Raw genomic sequence first — 22384 nt, forward strand, 5'->3', positions numbered from 1 at the left:
GGTTTTACTAGGGATATAGGTACAGGTTGGAACAGTCTGAGGTTCAATCAGGTCAAGCTATATAACACAAGAAAATCACTCAACTGAGTTACAGTGAAGGCCTTAAAACTAAAGCACAGCCATATGGACCATGTGTGAAAGAAAGCAGTCAAAGAATGGTTTTAGAATAATTTCACGGGAAAAAAAAACAGTGAGAAGCCTGAATCTATTACTAACCAATAAAAACATTTTTAACGCAAAATGTACATTTTAGCTAAATTTTTGAAAAAAAGTCCAACCTTAAATATGTTTACTTAAATTTAAACAAGTGACCTGAAAGTGATTTAGTGATGAAAGTAATTCACGTATTTCAGTAGGAGAAATAGGTTGTTGTTTGTTTGTAGAAAATGTTTGAATATCAATGATATCAACAAATGCATAAGCTTACAGAATCAAAATGAACTTTAGTGCCAAAACAATTGAGAACTTTGATTATATATGGTCACCATTACACCATTTATTAATTAATTGTTGAGAACACATTAAATGCACTTAAAACACTTCTCATTTTTCATAAATATTTCATATTAAAGAGAAATATGTTTCACCTTGTGCCTACACAGAAAAAGCATTATAGCATTGCAACAACAGTGTAGCCAAGAAAGAGATTAAGGCACAAAATAGAAACCTTATTCATACACTTTAGTCATGCTATTATATGTTCAAAAATGCATTAGGAAGCTATATTGTCAGCTACTGACAGCTAAATGATCCCAAACATTATTACAACATGCATGCTCCAAAAGACAGATAACATGGAAAAGGCTGCAGCTGTGTGGAAGAAGAGTTGATGTATGTAAGCTTATGACACGACAGTGGAAATCAGTCTACAATATTTGGTCTGAAAGCAAGAATATCTGCTCTGTTTCTAAGGTAAAGTGCATAATGTTGTTTTTTTGTTTGTTTTGTTTTGTTTTTTTTTATGGGGAGCCGCTCTATGTTAAAGTCTCCAACAGGAAAAGGAAACTCGGACAATAATTTCACCAAAGTCAAAATCCTTTGGTTTACTCAGATCAATTATTGCCAACAATAAGTAACAGTCCTGCCAACTCCTCATCAGAATCACCCAAATGGTGAATAAAACTGAGACTGTGGCATCCTTAGATTATCCCTGTGCCTATTTACAAGCAACCCTGCAGTGCAAGAAGTAACAGACGAGTAAATATATTGCCCAGGAGTATTCTCATTTAATTTCAGCAGGTAAGCATACCATTGTTCAACTGTCTTATAGCTCGGGGATACCTGCCTTTACAAGCCCCTGAAACCAGGAACTGTTGTCGTAGGATATGTTCTATATATGTCTCTGATTGTCTGTGCATCATTATGTCATGGTTTGGGAAGACCGGGGTGGGATGATAAAAAATAGGCACTAAGGTCAAAAGCATAATGCAGGGCAGCGGAAATGGCAAAAATCATATCAGGGGAAGAAGAATGGGGAAAAAAAGGGGAAAGCTAAATCGCAAATTGCATGATATATGCATAAGGCATACATAAGTACATTTTCAAATACATGTTTATACAAAAGGAATATCATACAATAACATTCAGTATAAATGAACCATGATATATTGATGAGAAAGCAAGAAAAAATACAATTCTAATCTATTCACATACTCCCCAAACATTTTCTGTCCTCTAAGTCTGTTTCCCTGTAAACAAATCATTGAAATGATACAAAAAGGTCATATAAAAAACTTCCACTTTGGATTACAATGAACCATTTTGCATTTGTGTGATCACTGCTGTTGTTTGCTGTCAGTATCACTGCTGTAAGGCACCAATTTGGTTGTTTTCGGACTGACTGCACGAACAAATTAACCAAATTTATGGACCGTGACACCTATTGTCCCATTAGCTTGTCCATGCACTAACATACAGATCACACTCGAAATGAAGATTGTCATTTGTCAATGATGGAAGTAATTCAGTCTCATCGAGCTGTTTGGTCCACTAAAGAACATCTGCTGTGAATTAAGGCAAGTGCAGTCGTATACTTTGCCCCTGATTTCACTTCCCTTTTTTTTTTTGTAAATACAACATTCATCTGTTTATTCAAATGGAGCTTGCCAGTGATTGTCAATGTGAATGTGCAGCGAGTCTCTGAGGGACAAGGAGCTGATGGCAGAGATGATCAGGTCGGAGATCCTGGTCAAAACATTATTCTTCATCATCTGGATCTCTGGGTTTTATTTGTCCTCATTTTGTTGATGCTGCTGCTGTTTGCACATGTTTGTGCCCACACCGCTGCAGACGACTTCTGGACGACTATGCATGAGTGTGCACGGAAATGCTGGAGAGGTCATTCCTGATTATCTCGTTAACTGTGAAAAGAAAAGAGAGGTTGCAGGTCATTAATAACTAGTCATAAGCTCCAAACAAAAATACTAAAACACTGTTACATTCAATAAAGAGAGGTGGTCTACAAGTTACGGAGGTGAAGTTTGTGATAGGAAGGTTGGATTTTGGATTAAGCAATGTGGAAAACTATCCCACGGCCCCAGCAAACTATCCCAGGCTCACTGCGTCAGTCAGTGTGTGCTAATTTAAAGGGTCGCACCACACAATTTACACATTAAAATCAGTAGACCTCTCATGCTTAATACCACTCAGCCTGTTAAAACACATAATGTCAGTGGAACTTAATAACATAAAGTCTGTTTTGCAAATTGGATGTGTGCAGTTTGAAGGAAGTGGGTGCCTGCCAGACAGGTAACATCAAATGAAAAATGCTATCAAGATAGGTTACAATTTTGAGGTATGACTGAGGCTAGAAACTAAAGGTCAGTGTGATTTAGTCTATGCTGCTTCAATTTTGGTCATTCTTTTTCAAATTTAAATCCATGGAGTTCAGCTTTCATTAAGATGTCTTTTGGAATGTGCACCACAAATGCGCAGTATAAAATGATGAGGGCCCTCTTGTGGTCCCTGCTTTATTTACTGATTTACCCATATCTGCTTTAAAGGCCGATCTGTTCAGGATTGTGATTGTATGTTGCAAATATCAAATCAATTGAAAAAACCAGAGCGGAAATCTAGGGGAAGGTAGTATTCTAGTGTAGAAAAAAAGTACATTTCAGAAAATACATAAGAACGTAAGAAAAAGAAAAGTGTGTATTTAATATCTCCTTTTGTCTCAGGATATGCGTGGTGGAGGTTTTGTGTTAGATCTTATTTTTGCATCCATGCAATCACATCACATCCGATTTGATTTAATTCATTATTTTACAGAGAACACTTAAAACTTTGAGAAGAAGATGTAACCCTTTACTGGATACAGAATACGATCAACAGTGTCACACAAGAAATATGAAAAATATTGAATATCAGTAGCTGCAATCCAAACATATCATTGTCGTTACCAGCCTCTAAAAGTCATATCAGTCCCGTACACACATCTCTGTTTTCAAGTCATCGTCATGTCTTTCCTGCTCTAGTTCCTGTGCCTGTGCTTTTCCCACACTCAGGCAGACACAGATCAGTCCCCTGCCTTTATCTGCTCTGTGTTCTTTGGCAAAACAGAGGGAAGTGACTGTGAAGATGGCGAGGACCCTGAGCCCTGTGGTTCGACACAAACAAGAAGCTCCTCAGTTACAGAGCTAGCTGTGATAAAGTGGGCTGATGTAGACAGCAAGAGACAGAGTCTGGTTAGACCACCATCCGCAGTAAGGAGCCGAGACAGGAAGTCCACCCACTCAGTTTGTTATCACTAGATACTGTTTGGTGAATGGTACATCTGCACTGATCAGGACAAAAACATCACTTCTGTTTCTTACCCAAACATATGAATGTTGTTAACTGCTATGCATATTTATTGCTAAGGTTCTAAAGAAATGAAAGATGAAAGTGACATATTTTGTCATCGGAGGGAACTCACTCCAACGAAATTCGTGCTCTGCATTTAACCCACCCAAGTGACGTGCACACACACACAGCAAACCCGGGGCAGTGGGCGACCGCGTGCAGCGCCCGGGGAGCAGTGGGGGTTAGGTACCTTGCTCAAGGGTACCTCAGCCATGGACACCGGGACGGGGAATCGAACCAGCGATCCACCGGTTACGGGTCCGACACCCTAACCGTTGATCCCCCTCACAATTTATTGTACAATAATTGTACTAATGTCAGCTGAACTGATCTATGGGGAATGATCATAGGGTAAAAGTGTAAATACAGTGTAAAGACACCACAGCAATATATGGACTTAACAGCAACAATGGAAGCAAAAGTAAATATGCAAATAAATAATATGCAATAAATAATAATAAAAATAAATAATGTGCAAGACACTGCACTTTTTAGAGAAGTAGGTCTCACGCTTTTTCTAGCATGCCCTGCTTTCCAATATGCTGTCAAACACCCACCTCTTCACACATACGTAGACACACAAACAGGTTGGTTGGGACTCACCTCCCTAAACAGGCGGAACTCCCATTGGAAAAACCCAACCTGTGCCAACACTGCTGACTGTTTTCATCTCTATTCCACTCTGGGCTAAACAGGCATTTACACGCTGAGGTTATTTTTAGCTCTGCCATCGCAGGACATAAAGGAAATACAAGCACACGCAACAATTAAATGATCAAACTTTAATGTCACTCTCTCTGTTAGCTGAGGTGAGAAAACAGCTCCAGGTAATTTTGAAGAAAGAGAGGGAAAACCCAACAGCTTGATGGCAAGAAGAGGCTTCCTTTCATCTTTTCAGTCTCTGTAAAAAACAAAAAATAGTGACGTCTCCTTCGCCCACATATTAACTGCAGTGTTATTTTTCTGTGTTATATCAACTGATATTTTCCATTGTCATGCCCAGTGATGTTCCATTCTGAAGAGCAGAGTGATAAAGAGAGAGAAGAGGCAAACCACTGGCCACTGTGTTTCATCTATGTACTGTGTCGACAATGTGAGAATCTCAGAAACAGGATGTGGCCAACTGTTACACCACAACACAACACCAGGCTGCTATATATAGCTGTTTAATGGGCTAGCTCATGTCGCTACTTAAGTGCAAGAACTTCTGGGAAATGAAAACAAAATTTTAAAGAACAAGTGATGAAACCTGAATGACGACAACTCACACGCAGGTAATGAAGGTAATGACTGAGAATGAATGCATGAGCACACATACTTGAAACACCCCTCAGATTGTTGATTACTGAACGATTTTATTTAGCTCAAAAGTTTAGATTTTCTGCCAAAAAGAACCCCCCAAAACTAAAAAAAAAAAAAGAAAAGAAAAAAAGAACAGACAAAGGAACAGGGATTCGATTTCACAGTTCTGCCAGTACATAGCTGTCTGTTTTTCCTCTCACACATCACAGCTCTTCGTCTTTGAGTCTCACCTTCCACGAAGTGACTAGATAACCACAAATATGCAGAATAAGAGAAGGGAGTCAGACAAGCTGGGGAACATTTTGTTCAAAATGGAATTTGGCTCCAAAAATTCAACCCCTTGCATAATATGGATGGGCAGAGGTTTAGTCCAAGCTCTCCTGCGTAAATTAGGCCTTGTAACGCTAGTTGTAGTATTTTCATGTAATTTACCACTTTTGTGCCCTCTATATGCTGTTGCAAAAGCAAATCATATGTCTATTGTCAATTATGTACATAAATGAACTCTCTGTGACCAGACATCTCTCAACAACACTTAAAATATAGTTTATTTTTTATTTTTTCAGTTGCCCATGTTAATAATGGAAAGCTGTAACTGAGAGGATACCTTCAAATGAATAAACAAAAACAGCGGAAAACTACACTCCAAATATTCCCCTGTTGACGAAAAAAAAGGTGCCCTGCTAGTCTTAGTTAAACAAAGTGACATCCTTTATTAGCCGCGGTGCCAGTGTGATTGGTAAACCACAGCCCGGACCTGTCAGGACTTATACTTAGGGCTGGGCAGCTGGGAGATCTATTTCAGGCAGGTGTGAGAGTGACATAAAAATATGACTGTGATGCCAGCTGTGTTGAGCTGTTCAATGGACAATTCAGCTCCTTTGTAAAAGCCTTCCAGTGTTTCTTGGCAGTGGCTCGGAGCTGAACCCCCATCTCCTCTGAGTGTGGCTGCTGGCTGCATGAATGTTGACCTCGCTAAAATAACCATCTGTATCACCTATGATGGAGAATGATTTGCTACAGTAAAGGTCAGCTTTTTGAAACTGCACGTTGTCAGTTATCAAAGTATTTATGTGACATGCACAGGTGGGCAACAATTTAGTCGTGTGTGACAGGTTGTTTGGGACCAACCGCAGCAGAAGGCCCAGCAGGCTTTTAGACCAAAAATAGCACAGCTTTAAAAACACAAGGGGCTGCGTAGGCGTGGGCATGTTACTACAGGTACTGCTGAGAACATACAATCTAAGCAATATATTTATGATTTCGGAAGCTTAACAGACACCAAAACACCCCAAAGAAGTTTGTAATAGTATGAGCCAGGATATTGGAACACCAGCTGGTGTGCGATGCTTTTAAAAAAGGACTGTTACACATTCAGATGTCTGCAACAGGCTATGATAGTCAGATAGCAAGATGATTTGACAATTGCTGTTTTGTTTTCACCGTTCCAGCCATTTGACCAAGAGATTTCACATATTGTCGCATTGATGTTGTGTACTGTCTGCACAGAAACTGCTGTGGGTGTAGCTGGGAGCAGCTAACTCATTTGTCATGTTGATCAAAGAAACCCAACAATTTCAGAGTCGCTGTTCTTTTGTGAATTGACTTAAATAACCTGCATTATAGTTCTGTTCTTTTTATTTTTTTTCTCAGAAAGATGAAAAAGTTTTTCCAACCACAAAACATCCACCAATAAACACAGCACCAAACCTACATGAATCACTGCAAAAATGTCGGGGCCCTAAGATTTAGTAACCAATCAAAAGTTGATTTGATTTTCATGATATGACAAAATTATTTTGTGCATGTATTAAAGAAACAGCTTAAAAAATATAAATAGCTAAGTATTCATGACTGATGTTGATGAAGTTATGGTGCTGCAGTGTGGCCTCCTTTTGATTCAGTAATACAAGCCTGGACCTTATGACTTCATTTGGCTACTCTCAGAGTTCAGTGTGAACCTGACCTGCACTGGGGATTTAGCTAACATTGTTAGAGGAGAGCTCTGTGCACTGGGGTTCGATAACAGTCGGGCTTCCTCAGAGAACAGAGGATGCCCTATGGTCTGGTGAGACGCGCAGCCTCAAGGCAACACAATCACCCTCTGCCACATCAGGTCTGACCAGCAATGCCCTGGCAGAGAGTGACTTCACCATTCCCTGGCTTCCCTCAGCTGACTATCCAAAACACAACCTCTGAACTTACGGTTGTAAGGGAAGCTTCCTGCCGGGGACTTCTGTTCTCCCTCGGAGTCTCTTGATGCCAAAGGAGCGGATGGCACCTTCCTGAACTTTTCTCACTTTCACTACATGATTAAACCGCAGCTGTGTTAGGGTCAAGGACCTTCACACTGTAGCAAAAGCGGTTGTTTCCTTAGCTTACTTGTACCTCCTGTAGTAGCACATCAGCTTTGTGAGAAGGAGGAGGTAGCTTCCTTCTATTGTGGCACTCAGACTCTCAGCAGCATTTGAGTCAGAGTCACGTAAGCTCTTTCGTGTAAACACAGATAAACACTGGCATTAAATATGTGCAGGCGCTCACATAGAGCAAAAGGAGACTGGCTGCAAGACAAACTCAAAGCTAAACCTTGTCTGAACTGCTTTCATGTGAAATTGATTTGGTGGGGAAGCCAAACGAAAGTTCAAACTTGCTTGAGAGAGACAATTGAATTTCCTGGTACATATTACTTTTGTTTCCCCACCATATCAAATCTTCTCTCGGCCTCAGCAGAAACACTTAATGGACAATTTGCTGCCTCCCACACAGGGCTCCAGCGGCTGGACAGAGAGGCTCAGACAACGTCACTCATCTTGTGCTGCTAACAGGCAGCGTCAAAAATAGGGAGGGGTCAAAGGTCAGAACACACATGAATGACACACAGAGAGAAATAAAGATGGAGAGACTAAAAGAGAATGAGTGAAATGCAGGGAGACACAATCATTATTCTTACAGATAAACACAAATGGAAAGAGACAAAGTGTTCCACTAATGTTTCATCATGATAAAGTGCTTCATAAATTCATCTGAGTCTTGCAGGTAGACAGCTTCTAATCCATCGCAGGGATCCCTTTGGGCCTAATGATGTGATGATATGTACAGACAGCATATTTCATCCCCACAGCTAAGCTGATGTGTGAAGCCCTGGGCTTTCCCATGTGGAACCACTCAGACTCCACAACTGACAGAGGAGATAGAGAATAAGGGGAAAAAAGAGAGATAGTGTTGCAGAGCGAGGGTTTGTTTTAAAACAAAGCTGAGTTTACAACCAGCCTGCGGCAGCTGTTTGATGCTGTGGAAACACCGCTGTGCCGTGGGCTGCAGCCAGCCATCTTCTCACATTGCTGAAGTGAACACTGATGTCATGAAATTTCTGATTTGGACTCGAAGTCAAGGGCATCATTTCTTCTGGGGATGAGGCTGACATGTCTCCCTCACTCACTGTGAGTTGATAAAAATGTTGACACACTGATCTGAAAGCCCTTCAATTATTACAGTGAACTCAAAGCAACAAGCTTAATGAGAAACTAGAGCTGGGAGTGCGTTGTGGACTGCGCTTGCCCTGCATCTTGCCTGTCAGGCAACAGACAGGCTGAATTGCTTTATCCCTGGAGATTGTAAAGGCAGTATGCAGCCTGAAATGAATACTTTAAGACACTACTGACAATAATTTGATGTGAATCATCAACTTACAGAAAAATTCACTAGAACAGAACAAAAGCTGTAAATCAAAGGTCTCTAAGTAGTAAAGATGCAAAGACAATACACACACACACACACACACACCACCACCACCACTAGAAATACTGCACATTACTATATATAAGCCAGAGGGATGATTTTTAAACTTGATTCAGCAGCGTAAAGGGCGCCAGAGCAGGGATCCAAAAGAAGAATGATCCAATAGCTCCTTCGGAGGGCTGAGGAGAAAATAAGAAATAAAGTACGGAGTGTAAACAGTGAGTGCTCTGATGTCACTGAAGAGATTTCCAATCAATATGTCTGCTGCTGTTTTTAGACAGGGCTTCTGGCTCAGTTGGATAAGAGAGCCTGAGTAGGCTTGAGAAACAATGATGACATACTCTCTGTGCCTCATGTGGAGAGACAAAGCGCAGCTGGGCTCTAATCTCCACCTGTGGGTCTCTGATGTGCCTCATTTTTTTAGAGGACATGCTTTAAGGCTCTCTGTAGTCCACTGAATCTGACATGTTGCCAAAGCTAATGACCTGACCCAAGAGATTTTTTATTTGTCTGCCTAGTCCAGGTTAAAACCTCTTGAAAATGGCCAAGTTAACCAGTATGCTATGAGAACAATAAAACAAGGGCATCCCAAATTAGAAATCCAAAGACAACAACTTTTAGCGAAAGCCCCACCACTGATGTGCTTATTTTGGCTGCGGCAGAGCATAACCTTCGTCTTTGATCTCGTATGGTGTGCTGTGCCTCTCCCTATCTCACCTCACTCTGTCTCTCTCTTTGTGAGCCTGCCACTTCCCTCTCCTCCTCCTCCTCTCATTTCCTCCCGGGCCCAGGAGGCGGCGGGTGTGCTCACTAGAGGTCGGTCTCCTGGGAGGATGAGGGGGAGGTGTTTACATGGTCGGAGCTGCTCTCCTGTGCCCTCATCACTGACTTCTCTGAAATCGTTGCACAGTGGGTTCACTGTGCAATGCAAACAATAACAGTAACATACATAAATATATATTGTTAAAAATGATTTGTGCTTAAAATTGTCAGCATGGCTACAAAAAGTTTCTAAAATTCATGTGAATTGATACCAGTTGTGTTAATGTTCTTTGTGTTTAATTTTCATTTCCCCAAAGAGTTTACCAGAAACGATCAACCTAATTTTATTAGAGAGACTGATATGTTTCCTTTTCTTGTTGGTAGAACTATATGACTTGTAATGTGTCCAGAGACCAAAGTTGGGAACCACTGAGCACATAAACAGCTGGACTTGCATATGAGCATAGTGAGTAGTTTATGTTTTGTTTTGCTTGTTTGTTTTTCTAATTCTGAAATACTGAAATAGAAAAGGATGTCACAGCACCACCCACACTGACTGACAGGCAATGTCAACAAGCACAGTGCAGATGCTCACGTGCTAAGCTGCAAAAATGGTGCTTAGGTTATTTTGATTACAGAGTTTAGTTTGATTGTGTTGACTTGTGAAGTACGTATTTAGCTACAGGGGAAGATTGCCACAACAGAACTCCACACAGTGTTTATCAAAAGCAAACACAACAGTAGGATGCTTAAGAGCTTCTGACATAAAGTGTGTATGGATGAACACAGACTGTGAGAAATCAAAAGCAGTTTCATGGAACCAGTGAAGCATAACCGCATAAAGCAAACATCCAAGCCTGAAAATACACCGAAGTGAGTAAAACACGAACATCTTTGTGACTGAGCTATGAAAGGAGACAGATTAAAACTCTCTGCATGGCTCATTACCAATGGGTTTATGGTAAAATAACTCAGCCATCTGATAAACTTGCCACGATTGATTCAGAATTAGAAACGTATGCTGCCGTCGAGGCTGACGCAGACCGCTCGAGATTTCACTGGTTTTGAAAATGGCACACAGTGAAAAAATGTGAGCATACTGAAACAATCATACTTCAGTAGGTCGCAGCCGTCTGAGTGAGAATTTGGCTGTGCACCTGCGTATAATACGATTTATGGCTGCGTTTGTATTGTGCTTCTTTAAATCACCTGCGGCCTGTCAGCTGTTACGTGGGATTTCAAAGTTGTTTTCTTTTATTTATACACAGAGAAACTGTGTGCTCTGTGTCCAAAATGGCTTACCTCAGTGCAAGCTTTATTATTCACTATCCATCATGGAGAGATGGCTCAGAGTGGCTCCTTCCTGTATTTTAATGTGCATGTCTGCTTGTGAGTGTGTTTCTGATCATCATGGCCCTCTGTTAACCCACCTCTGCAGCACTTTGTTAGCAGCAAAGGTTTTGTTCTTTAAGGATGTCAAAACTGATCAGTTGTTCCTTTTAGCTGGTCAGTTGTTTGGTATATTTTGGTGTGAGGAGCGGCCAGGCCTCTAGGGGACACTAGCATAGCTTTCAGACTCTTCCGTTCTTCTTTTTTTTTTCCATCTGAGTACAAGAACTGCCGCACACTGGACACTCCAGGGCAGTCCTGCTCAAACTGGCACTCCTAGTTTCTTACGGCTTGTTTTACAGCTTTGGAAAGCATGCTTGGATGAAAGTAACATTTCCACCGATCCAACATCTTGGTGAACTGGACAGTTTCTGCAGCTAATGTCAGAGAAAATGCAATGAATATTATACTAAAGGTAACTAAATCTTAAAAAGCTCCAGCTGTGCACAAGGACATGGCCTCTCTCTTTTCAACATCCCCGCTGAGCTCTTGTGATCTGACTGTGAACTGAAGCAGAGTGTGATCTGATTAACACTCTGTCTGCTGACCTTAAAGCTGCCCTACAACTTTAAATCCTCAACGCCTGCAGGGATTCAAAGAGACCGAGGAGGGGGTCACCTCAGGGCACATCGTGGACCTGTTTGGAGGTAGGACAGAGGAGATCTTGGCAAATGTTCTGCTTATCTCCTTTCCAGCATCTGCAACCTTACTTTGATTTTTGCAGACAGACGAACTTTCATCCATCTGGAGGCTGTACAGTTGTCAGTCAGAGATATCAGACAGCAGGTGAGAGACATTTGCTGTCACCTATAGCCTAAATCACCACACATTTTCACCTGCTTCTGTTCATGCTGCTTCAAGTCAAATAGATTTAACAGTTTCTGGGGCTTAGGGAGTGAACCTGTCACTTAAATACCTTAGCAGAAGTGAGAACCTGCTATAATTACTCTCTGATGCAGTAAATCCAACTGGCTTAATTAAAATGTCTGTGACATTTTCACTCACACTGTGTTTGGGAGCTGAGCTTTCCAACGCTGCAGAGTTGACCTGGCAGATTTACAACATGAGCAGAAACAAATGTCTTCTTCACAAGTACTACAATGTCCAATGGATTTCTAACAGAGGAATAAGTTGTCGCTTTCACTTCTAATAAGGCACCCTTTATTGAGTTTCATGGAAAGTTATTAATATGTTCATAAATGAATTACTTGCAAAAGCTTTTTTGATGACTTACAAGCTATCACAAGTGAATTTCCCTGCTGTGGGGTCAATAAAGTTCATCTTATCTTATTAATGAATATCAAACAAAAGGCCTAATCACATCTTAAAAGTTAAGGTTATTAATGGTTTAATCTATGTAGCATTAGTCATAATACTGATAACATCATATAAACATTTTAAGTAAACCTTAACCCCAATTATTTAGCATTAATAAGCAGGATATTTATATTCAATATGCACACTATAATGCAGATATAAGGACAATTTAAACATGAATTTATGGACCTGTGAAAAATCCCTTCTAGTCAGTCTTTGTAATTGGTGTTACATCAACTCATCAGTTCCATTAACAGTAACAGTGAACCACAACACACCACAATAGCAGGACCTAAGTAGAATGCAACAATCACTAATTCATCTGTCCTGAAAAATGTGTGTGCAACCAGTTCATTAGAGGATGACTGGCAACACAGTATATCATAGCTTTAATCATATTTAATTATAAAAGCCATACATATGAATCATTTGTACATTGTGGGTTGTTAATTTATTATATTGTGATTCTTCAGCTGACTGAAGGAATTACTGTTGTTGAGAAATATATTAATAAACATTTAAAATGTCTGTTTCTATTTATTTTTTAAATTTTAATAAACAATTTATTACATTTTTTAAATTATGCTAAATATGCAATATGGCTTACTTTGAATTAATTTGAAGGTCATGAGCATTTGAAAGCTGGCATTTTTTTTAGTGCTAAACACAGCACAACAGCTACTTAAAAGCACTGTGGCCTTTTCGAACTTGATCTTAATTTTGAGCTTTGTGTAGCGCAGCTGTAGTTTTTCATCTTTCAGTCTCTCAGTGCTTCATGCTATAAATAAGGCTTACTAAGCGTTAAAGGATTTCCCTATTTGTTAACATGTTGTTTTGAGAGGAACTGAGCTCAACTGAGTACAATCAGGAGAGCCGGGGGACCCATTGAGCTTTATAACTGCCATGGGTCACATGTCAACAGTTGGACACTTACAGTTCAGTGGTTATGATCATTCCCTCCCCTGAAGTAAACCCATTCACCCACCGATTGGTAAGTCTCTGCACTGTGAGTGGCCACTGGTGGGAGAGGGAGAAAGTATGATCTTTAACTTCTGCTGTGTTTATCTTTCTTTGACTTTTAGTGTTTTGATTTCAACAGTTTTAGCTGTGAAAGAGAGCACGTACTGTGTGTGTGTGTGTGTGTGAAGAGCAGGAGTAGTGGGAGAAGCCAGGGAAAATCACCACGATTGCATGCTACTTTCTTCCACCTCAGATTTTCCCCTCTTTCTCTCTTAGTCTGTCTGTCTGTGTCAGTTTCTCCTTTATTTCTATGGCTGACCTGCTTCTTATGCTCACTGAATATTCCTGGATGTGAGGACATGATGAGAGAGTCCTGACCCCAAAATCTCAAAACACTAAAACACATCTCACGACTTACAGCTGTCCCCAGTTTTAGGCCTGTAAGCTATGACATCAGATATCAGACTTCAAGTGTTCTTTTCGGGAAAGACACGAGCGAAGATGTCAGGATTAGAATTGCTTTAGACAATTTCATTTTTTGACAGTTGCATTTTACATTAATCTGCCTGTCACACTAAGACAGGGGACATGTGCATTTGGTTTATGGTCTTGTGGCAGGTTCCACTAGGACTCTCAGTCTTTCAAAGTTTATATCAGCGCCTGCTCCTCTCAGTGTAGTTCTCTCTTTCTGTCCATCTCTCCCACCCTCTTCTTTCTGAGGTATCTGCACATGGAGGAGACGACAAACTCTGCCAAGAGTTGCAAAACCCAACGGCTTTCCCCATCCCACCCGGCTGGATCAGACTTCTCTGTTGACATCCGTCGCTACAGGATACTATTTCACTGAGCTAACAAATTTCAGATGGGGAGCTGTTATTAAGTGGTCTGGGATGGAGACCTGCTCCTGTTTACTGATGCCGCAGGTATTTACATCCCCTAAATACCAACCAAAAACACTGAAACTGCTAGGGGCAAGTTTTCTGCAAATAAGGATATTCTGTTCAACTGCAGAATTTCATCTTTGAATCACATTCAACTGTCTGTGACTGCTTATGTGTCCTTGAGCAAGAAACTCTACAAGCTCCAAGGATGTAGTCCAGAATCGGATACTGACCGCTGACCTTCCAGTAAAAGGTGGCTAAAAAAAAAGTGGCTTTCTGCAAATCAGTGGTGCTTGTTTGGTGTTTATTATGTGCCTGGATTGTATGAGTTCTGCATGTGTTCATATTGTTAATGCCAGCAGGAAATATCCATGATTCATGGCAAATTTATGGTTTCTGTGACTGTGCAGTGTTTGGGTCGCTTGCCTCAATATCAGTTGTCTCCACAGAGGAACAGTGTTTTACGACAAATGCAGTGATGTTTGGGGGGATTACAGACTGTTCTTTCAATCACAAACAAACCAACATTCCTCTTGCCTTTTGAACACCTGATGCATAAAACAGTGGAAATTCACCTTTAAATTTAGACAAATAAGCCTTAAAATAAGCAGTTGAGGGTGCTTTACTTAAACATAGCCTTCACTGAGGCACAGATAACAACTTTGCAGCCTTTTGGGGGAAAGTGACTCTCTCCGATCATCCTGTCAGAGCAGTCAACCACACTGACATTTGTCTTATTATGATTCAGTAATGAGACTGTCTGGCGTGAGGTGGTAGCTCCATGATCACAGATGTACACAGGATGATCCCAGCCAAACCACAGGCCCTGTCTGAGTCCTGACCCGCTGTGATCCGTGTGGCTCGGTGGCTTTTCAACGAGTGTTTCCTAAACCTCAGAATGTGCGCCACATAAACCGAGCCTCTAAACGGCTGTGTCAGGAGAAACTATAAGAAATGCATGACGTATGATGAACTGAAGGAATATAGCTTTAGTGAATACGCTCAAACTTGTATTTTTACCTTAAGAAGGCCATGTTATTGCCAGGTTATTGCCAGGTAATTCAGCTCCATGCACATAAATAATGGAAGAAAATAAGGCACAAATCTTTACAGGAGCAAATTAGCAGCACACATTTGTGACATATGGGCAAAATAAACACTAAACCCATTGAAAATCTAAATGTGCTCATGTATCAGATCCCAGACACAAAAGAAACCCAATTTGTTTAGATAATTTAGCTGCAGTTTTTCAGCAGACACATTCTTTCTTAGTGACTGTGGATATTATGACGGAGCGACTGAAACCAGACCAGATCCTCTGGCTCGCACACACACGCATAAAAGCCAGCACGCTGCAGTAATGAATGGATTGAATTCTTACAGATTCATCTTGCGGCACTTATCAAAACTAATAATATTCCCAATGGTTTTACAAAGAGCTCAAAATCAAAGCGCTAATCCTATGACCCCGTTGCCACTGTCATATGTAAGCACTTAGAGCCAATTATTTGCTGAACTGCAAGCAACCTTGGACAACAACATCTAAAAATGAGTGGGTTTCACAATATGTGTCGAAAAGAAAAAAACATGGTCACCACCAAATCTAAAGCTTCTTATGTTGAGCCAATGGGACAGAGATGAAAAAGATGTAAGGGGAAACAGAGGTTGCATAGGTAATCCAGAGGACCTCCACTCATCGGTAAAGGTAGGCCTATTACCCTTATGTTCTGAAGATGTCATGGTATTCCCTGTGCTGTACTTATAGCGTAACTTCCTACACTTTATATTGCAAACTAATGTTGTTTTTAAGAAGACTGATTGTTTATTTTGTTTTTTCACCACAAATTTAGGCTATGTTCCTATTTTCCATTGTGAAATGACTGATTAAGAAGTTTGTAAGATCAAGTAATAAGTTTGTGTCTTTAAGTAAAATTTTATAAGCTAATTGATCAATTAATATGGTACCCAATCTCCACCACAAGTACATCAAATTCATTGCTCATCCAAAAACTGAAGCACAGCTTAGGAGGAAAGTGTCTCTAGAAGGCCATTAATTATTAGAATTATTTTCCTACTTTCTCTATGTCCATAAAACTTCTCCAACACGCCCAAACTATCAGTTATACCCCAACATGTCAAAAAACTGACAGGAAAACAGGATTCCCAACATGAGAATGCATAACAGCGAAAAGAAAAAAAAAAAAAAACTCTGCATCCTCTTTGCAGTCATAAATAATAAAAAAGCCATCACCCTTCATCTTGCACCCGTCAATATCACTATGTCTAGAAGGAGACTGTGTTCCAGGCAGACAGCCCCTCTTTTTGTGCACTATTAGCTGGAGCTTGACCTGCTCCCAAAAGGCCGCAGGGTCAGAGGTGGAGTGTTGTGAAGGCAGCAGCCGTGTCTGGCTCTAACAGTGCTTCCACATCTCGCTGACTCCACCAACTAAAATACACACACACACAAATGCATACTGTCTAAACATACAGGAGCGGCTCTGGCTTTAGTGAGTCCCATTAGACACTTCAACCTCCTCTTTAATGAACACCCCCCAAAAATCCTCTCTCTCTCTCTCTTTAGCTCCCCTCCAATCCCAGGGCCAGCCTTGCGGCACACTCCAATGTTAGCGACTCAGCATGTTTTCAGCGTGGTGCGGACGCGCTCTCAATCATCATTAGGGGTTTTGCGGAGTCCTGGGGTCTGGGCAGCTTGCCAGGATGTGTTAAAGTTTCCATGAGGAAAGCCTTGAGTTGCCTTCAGAAGCATCAGTGGTGTACGGAGATCCTCAGGAAGGTTAGAATGCCTTTTTTGTTGCCGGAGGGAGGGAAGGAGGAAAGGAGGACTGACAACAATTCTGTTTTCAGTCTGAGAGAAAACAAGCTTGGTAGTTTCAAATGCACAAACTTTGAATTGAGGAGGAAACAATCACAAGGAAAGCTACCCTGCAACTTGAGGCAATCAGAGCACATATGTCAAATGTCAGAAATCGGCAGTGGCTGCATTGCACTCTGTGTTTTTCTTATTTTGGGGAATAAGGGCCCTCTGTTTCCCAGAGAGGCAGCTGGTAGAAATCTGGCCCCCTGATTAGCCCTAGTTCCTTTGCTGTGTGCTGAATTTCATGATATCACCCATCACAGCAGCAGCTAATGAGAGAGGACACACGGCAGCAGCCTCACAGGAACAAACACGTACTGAGGGCCAGCATGCTACTTCTGCTCTTTACACACACACACACACATCCACAGCAAAACACATAAAAACACCAGAAGAGGGGGTCAAAGTGAGGGGTTTGCAATAAGTCATGTGAGTTACATTTTCCTATATTTAAAAAGAAAGCCAAATCCAAAATGAAAAGTGTGTGTATGTAGATGGACATGCGTGTAAGTGGTTGTTTGAGACAAGAGGGGGTATGATATCACCAGCACTGTGCCTTCAGACGTGTGACAAAGCATGCCGTCATTTTAGCATCTCTTTTTTTGGCCAAATTAGTATCAGGGCTAACAACGCTACCGTAAATGCTGCGGACAGTGTTTTTCATCTGTTCTATTGTTAAACACAGTGATGTCATTTGACTAGCGTTTTTCTCACAGTCATTTGCCTTGTAAAGTAAAGATAGAGGGTTGTGAGTAAGTACAAAATGTCTGAAAACTTCGGTTTTATGTGAGTCCCACCATGTGTTGTTTATGACAGTGAGCCAAAAATGCAACAAGTCAGAGTTGTCCAGCAGCATTGGGTGTTTCATCCTCCTCTTTGTTTCGGTTCTCTAAAGCACGCTGATCTGCATCCGTATGCCAGAGATGTCAGACTGAAACAGGTGAGAACCGATATGCCACTGATTGAAAATGACTGCTTCAAAGTAGATCTGTCTGCCAACTGGATCCTTTCCATTAAAACCTCACCAGAATCACTGCCTCGTGTCTTGCACTGTAGTTAGCAAGCTTCTATCACAGCAGAGGGAAGAGTTTAGCAGATTACAATGGAGACCCTATATGGCAGTCAGGGGGGTTTACATCTCAGACTCCCTCAATACTAACCAAGCTCCTTGCGGTACAGTAGCTCACCGTTGATAAGTTGAGTGATTTCTCAAGGGCTGCGTAAAATCTGGGCCTGGCCGGAGAGACACATTTCCGCTGGCTGATGAGAGCCGGAGGCCTCAGCATTTGAGCGTGGGAGGCACTCCACTCTTGGGGAAGATCAAGTGTGCTCCCGCAGACTCCAAATCACCAGCCCCCAATTGCAGGGGAGGAACGCTACTCTACATGGCTGGCGTTAAATCACTGCTGCTGTGGTGAGGTCATCCGCTTGTCTTCCCTCTCTAATGGCTCAGCTCGCTAACATACGGAGGTAATGTGTGCAGACGGGGGAGCAGGACGCCCTGCAAGATGCCTTCCGATCTTATTTATTTCTGCTTAGGGTTCATTTGAGGGGTCTGGGATAGGGCCGGGGCTGGGAGCAGTAGATGCCTTTGGAGTATGCTGTTACCACCACACACTTACAAGGACTCCGGGAGCTCACCACAGACACTTCGACAGACGTGAGGTGATGCAAAAGGGCAGCACACTGAGGTTTTTTCAAGGGGCTGCCTCACTGTCCTTGGTCAATCAATACGCATTCCTGTGTGTCCCTAATGCACCTGTAATCACTGGCTGAATACATTTGGCCACTGCGTTTGAGAATTATTGGGGCTGCTAAAGTGACAGTGGATGGAGTAGTGGGAAAAGGAAACAAGGTTAAATGATTTCACCTTAGCACTACTATGTACATTTGGTGTACTGCATATTGTTGGTGGAACAGGACCCCTTATTACAAAATGCAAAATAAAGCTACAGTTTCACTTGATTCAGTTACTGCTGAAATGAAATCCTCTGCCTGCCATAAAGGGAGAGGGGAAAAAAAGTATTTCAAATGAGCACCTGGCATTACTCAGAGAAAAGAAAAAAAAAAAGCAATGAAAAAGTTGAAAATCAGTTAATAAAGCTGGTAACAGACAGACATCCCCCATGTCTCTGTATTGTCTGTTTATGAGGTTGAAGACTAATGGGACTCATCAGGACCGACAGATATGCTGACAACTGTGTTTCAACTCAATTACAGTTCCACAGCAAAACTCCCCTGGTCCCCTCATGCCTATCACCCCTCTACTCCCAGAGCTGCTGAGTGAAGTGTGCGCACAGACACACACACACACACACACACAGACGCTACCTCAGTTTACTGAACAAAAGGTGCACAGGAAAGGTGATATTCCTGAGTTCAGTGTGGACTTGTCTACCCCCCACCTCCATTAGGATGCAGGAGGATTTTAACATTTCAAACTGGCGCAATGCCATTGGTGTGTTCTAAGAATATATATAATAACAAGTGCAGCTTCTGCTAACACAGATAACAGGTTGGTGACCTGACAGAGAGAATGTGGGATGGACACAGGAGGCAATAAACTTGACCATATGGTCCCTTGGGTGTGACTGGTTTTATTGCCAGGGGGAGACGAGTGACCCCACAGCCTCCCTGATGACGACAGCCGCATGGTGTTGACTCCATGGGGAAAAGACGGGAAAACAAAGCCTTGCCACCAGCCTCCCAGCATCCCTCCCAAAGAGATGGGGGAGGGGGGGGTTCAGGAAACCCCTACCCATTGTTTTGCTTCCTTCATTAGTCGTTGTGTCAACAGTTTGGTTCGCTCCGCGTGTGCCGCTGTTTTTGTTCTGCTGCACCCCAGCTGACCTTGGTGCTCTGATGTTTTGACAGATTGTTTCAAAATCCCATCAAGGTAATTTACTGTTTTAAAGTAAAGCAGCCGCATGGACAACGTAAGCCGGATGGCACGTTACACCTAAAGCAAATAAATCTGCACGGTCTAAAATTAAACAAATCTGATGTAAACCTGCTGCCACAATTTCATCAGGAAATACTGAGAGGTGCGGCAGGGTGCGGTTATGTGTGAGGGCTTGCAGATAAGCAAAAGGTGTTAAATAAATGTAATGAGCTACATAAGAAGCCTTTTTTGGCATGGACAGAGAGCTCATAAAAAGAAGCTTTCATCTCGGAAAACAAAATGCCTCTCGTTATTCGAATGATTATCAAATGGAAACTTGCAGACAGCGTATGCACGCCTTGTTTATTATAACTCACCATCATCTAGGTACATCTGGTCCAGTTCCTGGGGCTCCTGTTTGACAGTGATAGCCATCGAAGGGGGGCTGGCATCCTCAGGTAACAGGCTGGGTGAACTGACTGCTGCCTGTGCAGTGGGGCTGTAGGCCTGAACCAACGGGCTCTCCGCAGTCCCACCGGGAGTAGAAGGGTGGGATACCGGGGAGGATGAGGGACTGCTGTTGGCATAGATAGGGTGGTAACCATGAGGCCCCGGGCTGTTGAGGTGGTTGGGGCTACCCTGGGAATGGAGCATCCCCAGGGAAGAGCTGTGGTCTGGCGATGCTGGGTGGGCAAGGCTGGGGCAGCCAGCGGTGTCCTGGATGTGGGGCACCATGGAGCCTTGTGGTGCTGCATGGCTGGGGCTGTTGGGGAGGCACTTGCTGTATGCCACAGGGGACAGGTCATGCAGGGTTGGGCTGGAGTTGGGGGATGTTGATGGCATGGCAGCATGGCGAGGTGGGCAGGGAGGGTAGCTACCAACCAGGCAGGCATCAGGATCAGCTACAGGCATGATAGGAGTCAGCCTGGGCTGGTTGTAATAGGGCTTTGGATGCATGGGCAGCCTTGCAGTCCCCAGAGAATCATAGTCATCACTGGGTTCTGTCTTTATTATCGGCACTGGGGAAAAAAAAGTAGAAAGAAAGGTGGAGATATTACAAAACGTGCAGGGAATCCACGTGGCGCAATGAGTGCACGAGTGAGACTGAGAAAAGCAGTGAGCAGGCACAACTGTGGCCACGATACCCTCCATAATCCAAACAAACAACCACCAGTGGATATGGGCTTGGTGTCAACTTGGCTGAGTTCTCGAACAGAGAAACCCTTCTGCCTCCCAACCACCACCCCTCTTTACCACACCATGAAAAAAAGCAAAAGAATAGGGGGGAAAGAAAAATGGATGAGTCATCAGTGTGGAAAGCCACAGCTGGCTCTAATCATGAATAAGACCTATTTTCTTTGGACTCTCGTCCAGCTCTGATATCCAATAAAAGACTACTTTAAAGCACTGGGCTTCTGCTGTTGCTGCTGCTCAAGGAGCCCGGGACCCCTCGGCTTCCTCTACGCTGTAGCAGTAATTGTTTCTCTCAGGACCAAAAGATAGAGGGAGAGAGTGGAAAAAAAGCGATGATTTGATTTTGATTAGGCCGCCTGAGCTCCTTAAGAGGCTGTAGAGCTGTGCTTGTGGTTTCAGGAGCTTCAGGCCTCAGCTAATGCAAGAGAGTGCAGTGACCCCACTTGATCATCCTGCCTCCTCTCTTCTAATCTCTAATCCAGTGCAGACTGTCTGCACGGTTTCCTGATTAGTTCAAACTGACAGGTATCACATGCTTGCCGTTCACTGTAAAGTGTAGTTAGTGAAAACAACTTTCACTTCATTGAATTTTTCACAACACAACTGTATGGCCTATGTTGAGAGATGGATCCACATTTAAAAAGTCCATTGCTGGCCTATTATATGCTCAGACTTTGCCAGCACAAAACTAATAGGGCAGTGTTAAGATACCCAGATGCATAGCAAAGGCTTCTGAGTCACAATGGACACACTGTTTCTATTTCTACACATTGTTAAAACGTGTTAATGGGTGTGGTGAGTGTTTGATGCCAACCATTAAGAGTTTTTGGCTCCACTTGATCCAAGTGACATTTACTCAAAGGCGAACACATGTCAATATGGATAAGAGTTTGCATTTGTACACAATAGAACCTTTGAGACACAGTAAAAGCAGAGGGTGCAAATGTAATATATGAAGAAATCGTGGGTCATACGAATAACAGGCTGTTTATCAATGTGTTATTATTTTTGTTGGATTTGAAAAGACATTAATCCCGCCTGCGGCCTCTGGGGTGCTGAGCTGCGATGCAGTGATAACGCAGAGCAGGGAGCACATTTACGTCAGCCCTGTCTGCTTTCAGAGCCCAGGGACCAGGCCTGGTGTCTGGGGGAGCATCGTAAGGCGAGTCCCATGATGCATGGGCCTCTGATCCACAGCCTGGGGAGTAACAGGCGAGTCACATGGTTCACACTACATCCACAGTC

At 42.4% G+C, this 22384-nt stretch overlaps 1 protein-coding gene across 3 annotated transcripts in view; it reads right to left on the reverse strand.

The window, feature by feature from the left end:
* Positions 1 to 2027: 2027 nt before the first annotated feature.
* The window catches only part of LOC124064908 (nuclear factor of activated T-cells, cytoplasmic 1-like), a 56108-nt gene continuing 35751 nt past the window's right edge, over positions 2028 to 22384 (reverse strand). For all 3 annotated transcript variants that reach the window (XM_046399769.1, XM_046399768.1, XM_046399770.1), the window contains 2 exons: positions 20323 to 20964; positions 2028 to 2360 (listed from right to left, as the gene is read on the reverse strand). In XM_046399769.1, coding sequence (XP_046255725.1) covers positions 2305 to 2360; positions 20323 to 20964 — 698 coding nt within the window. In that variant the 3' untranslated portion in view covers positions 2028 to 2304. The remainder of the gene's footprint in view (positions 2361 to 20322; positions 20965 to 22384) is intronic.

Source organism: Scatophagus argus, chromosome 9 (assembly GCF_020382885.2).
Source record: "Scatophagus argus isolate fScaArg1 chromosome 9, fScaArg1.pri, whole genome shotgun sequence".
Lineage (NCBI taxonomy): Eukaryota > Metazoa > Chordata > Actinopteri > Scatophagidae > Scatophagus > Scatophagus argus.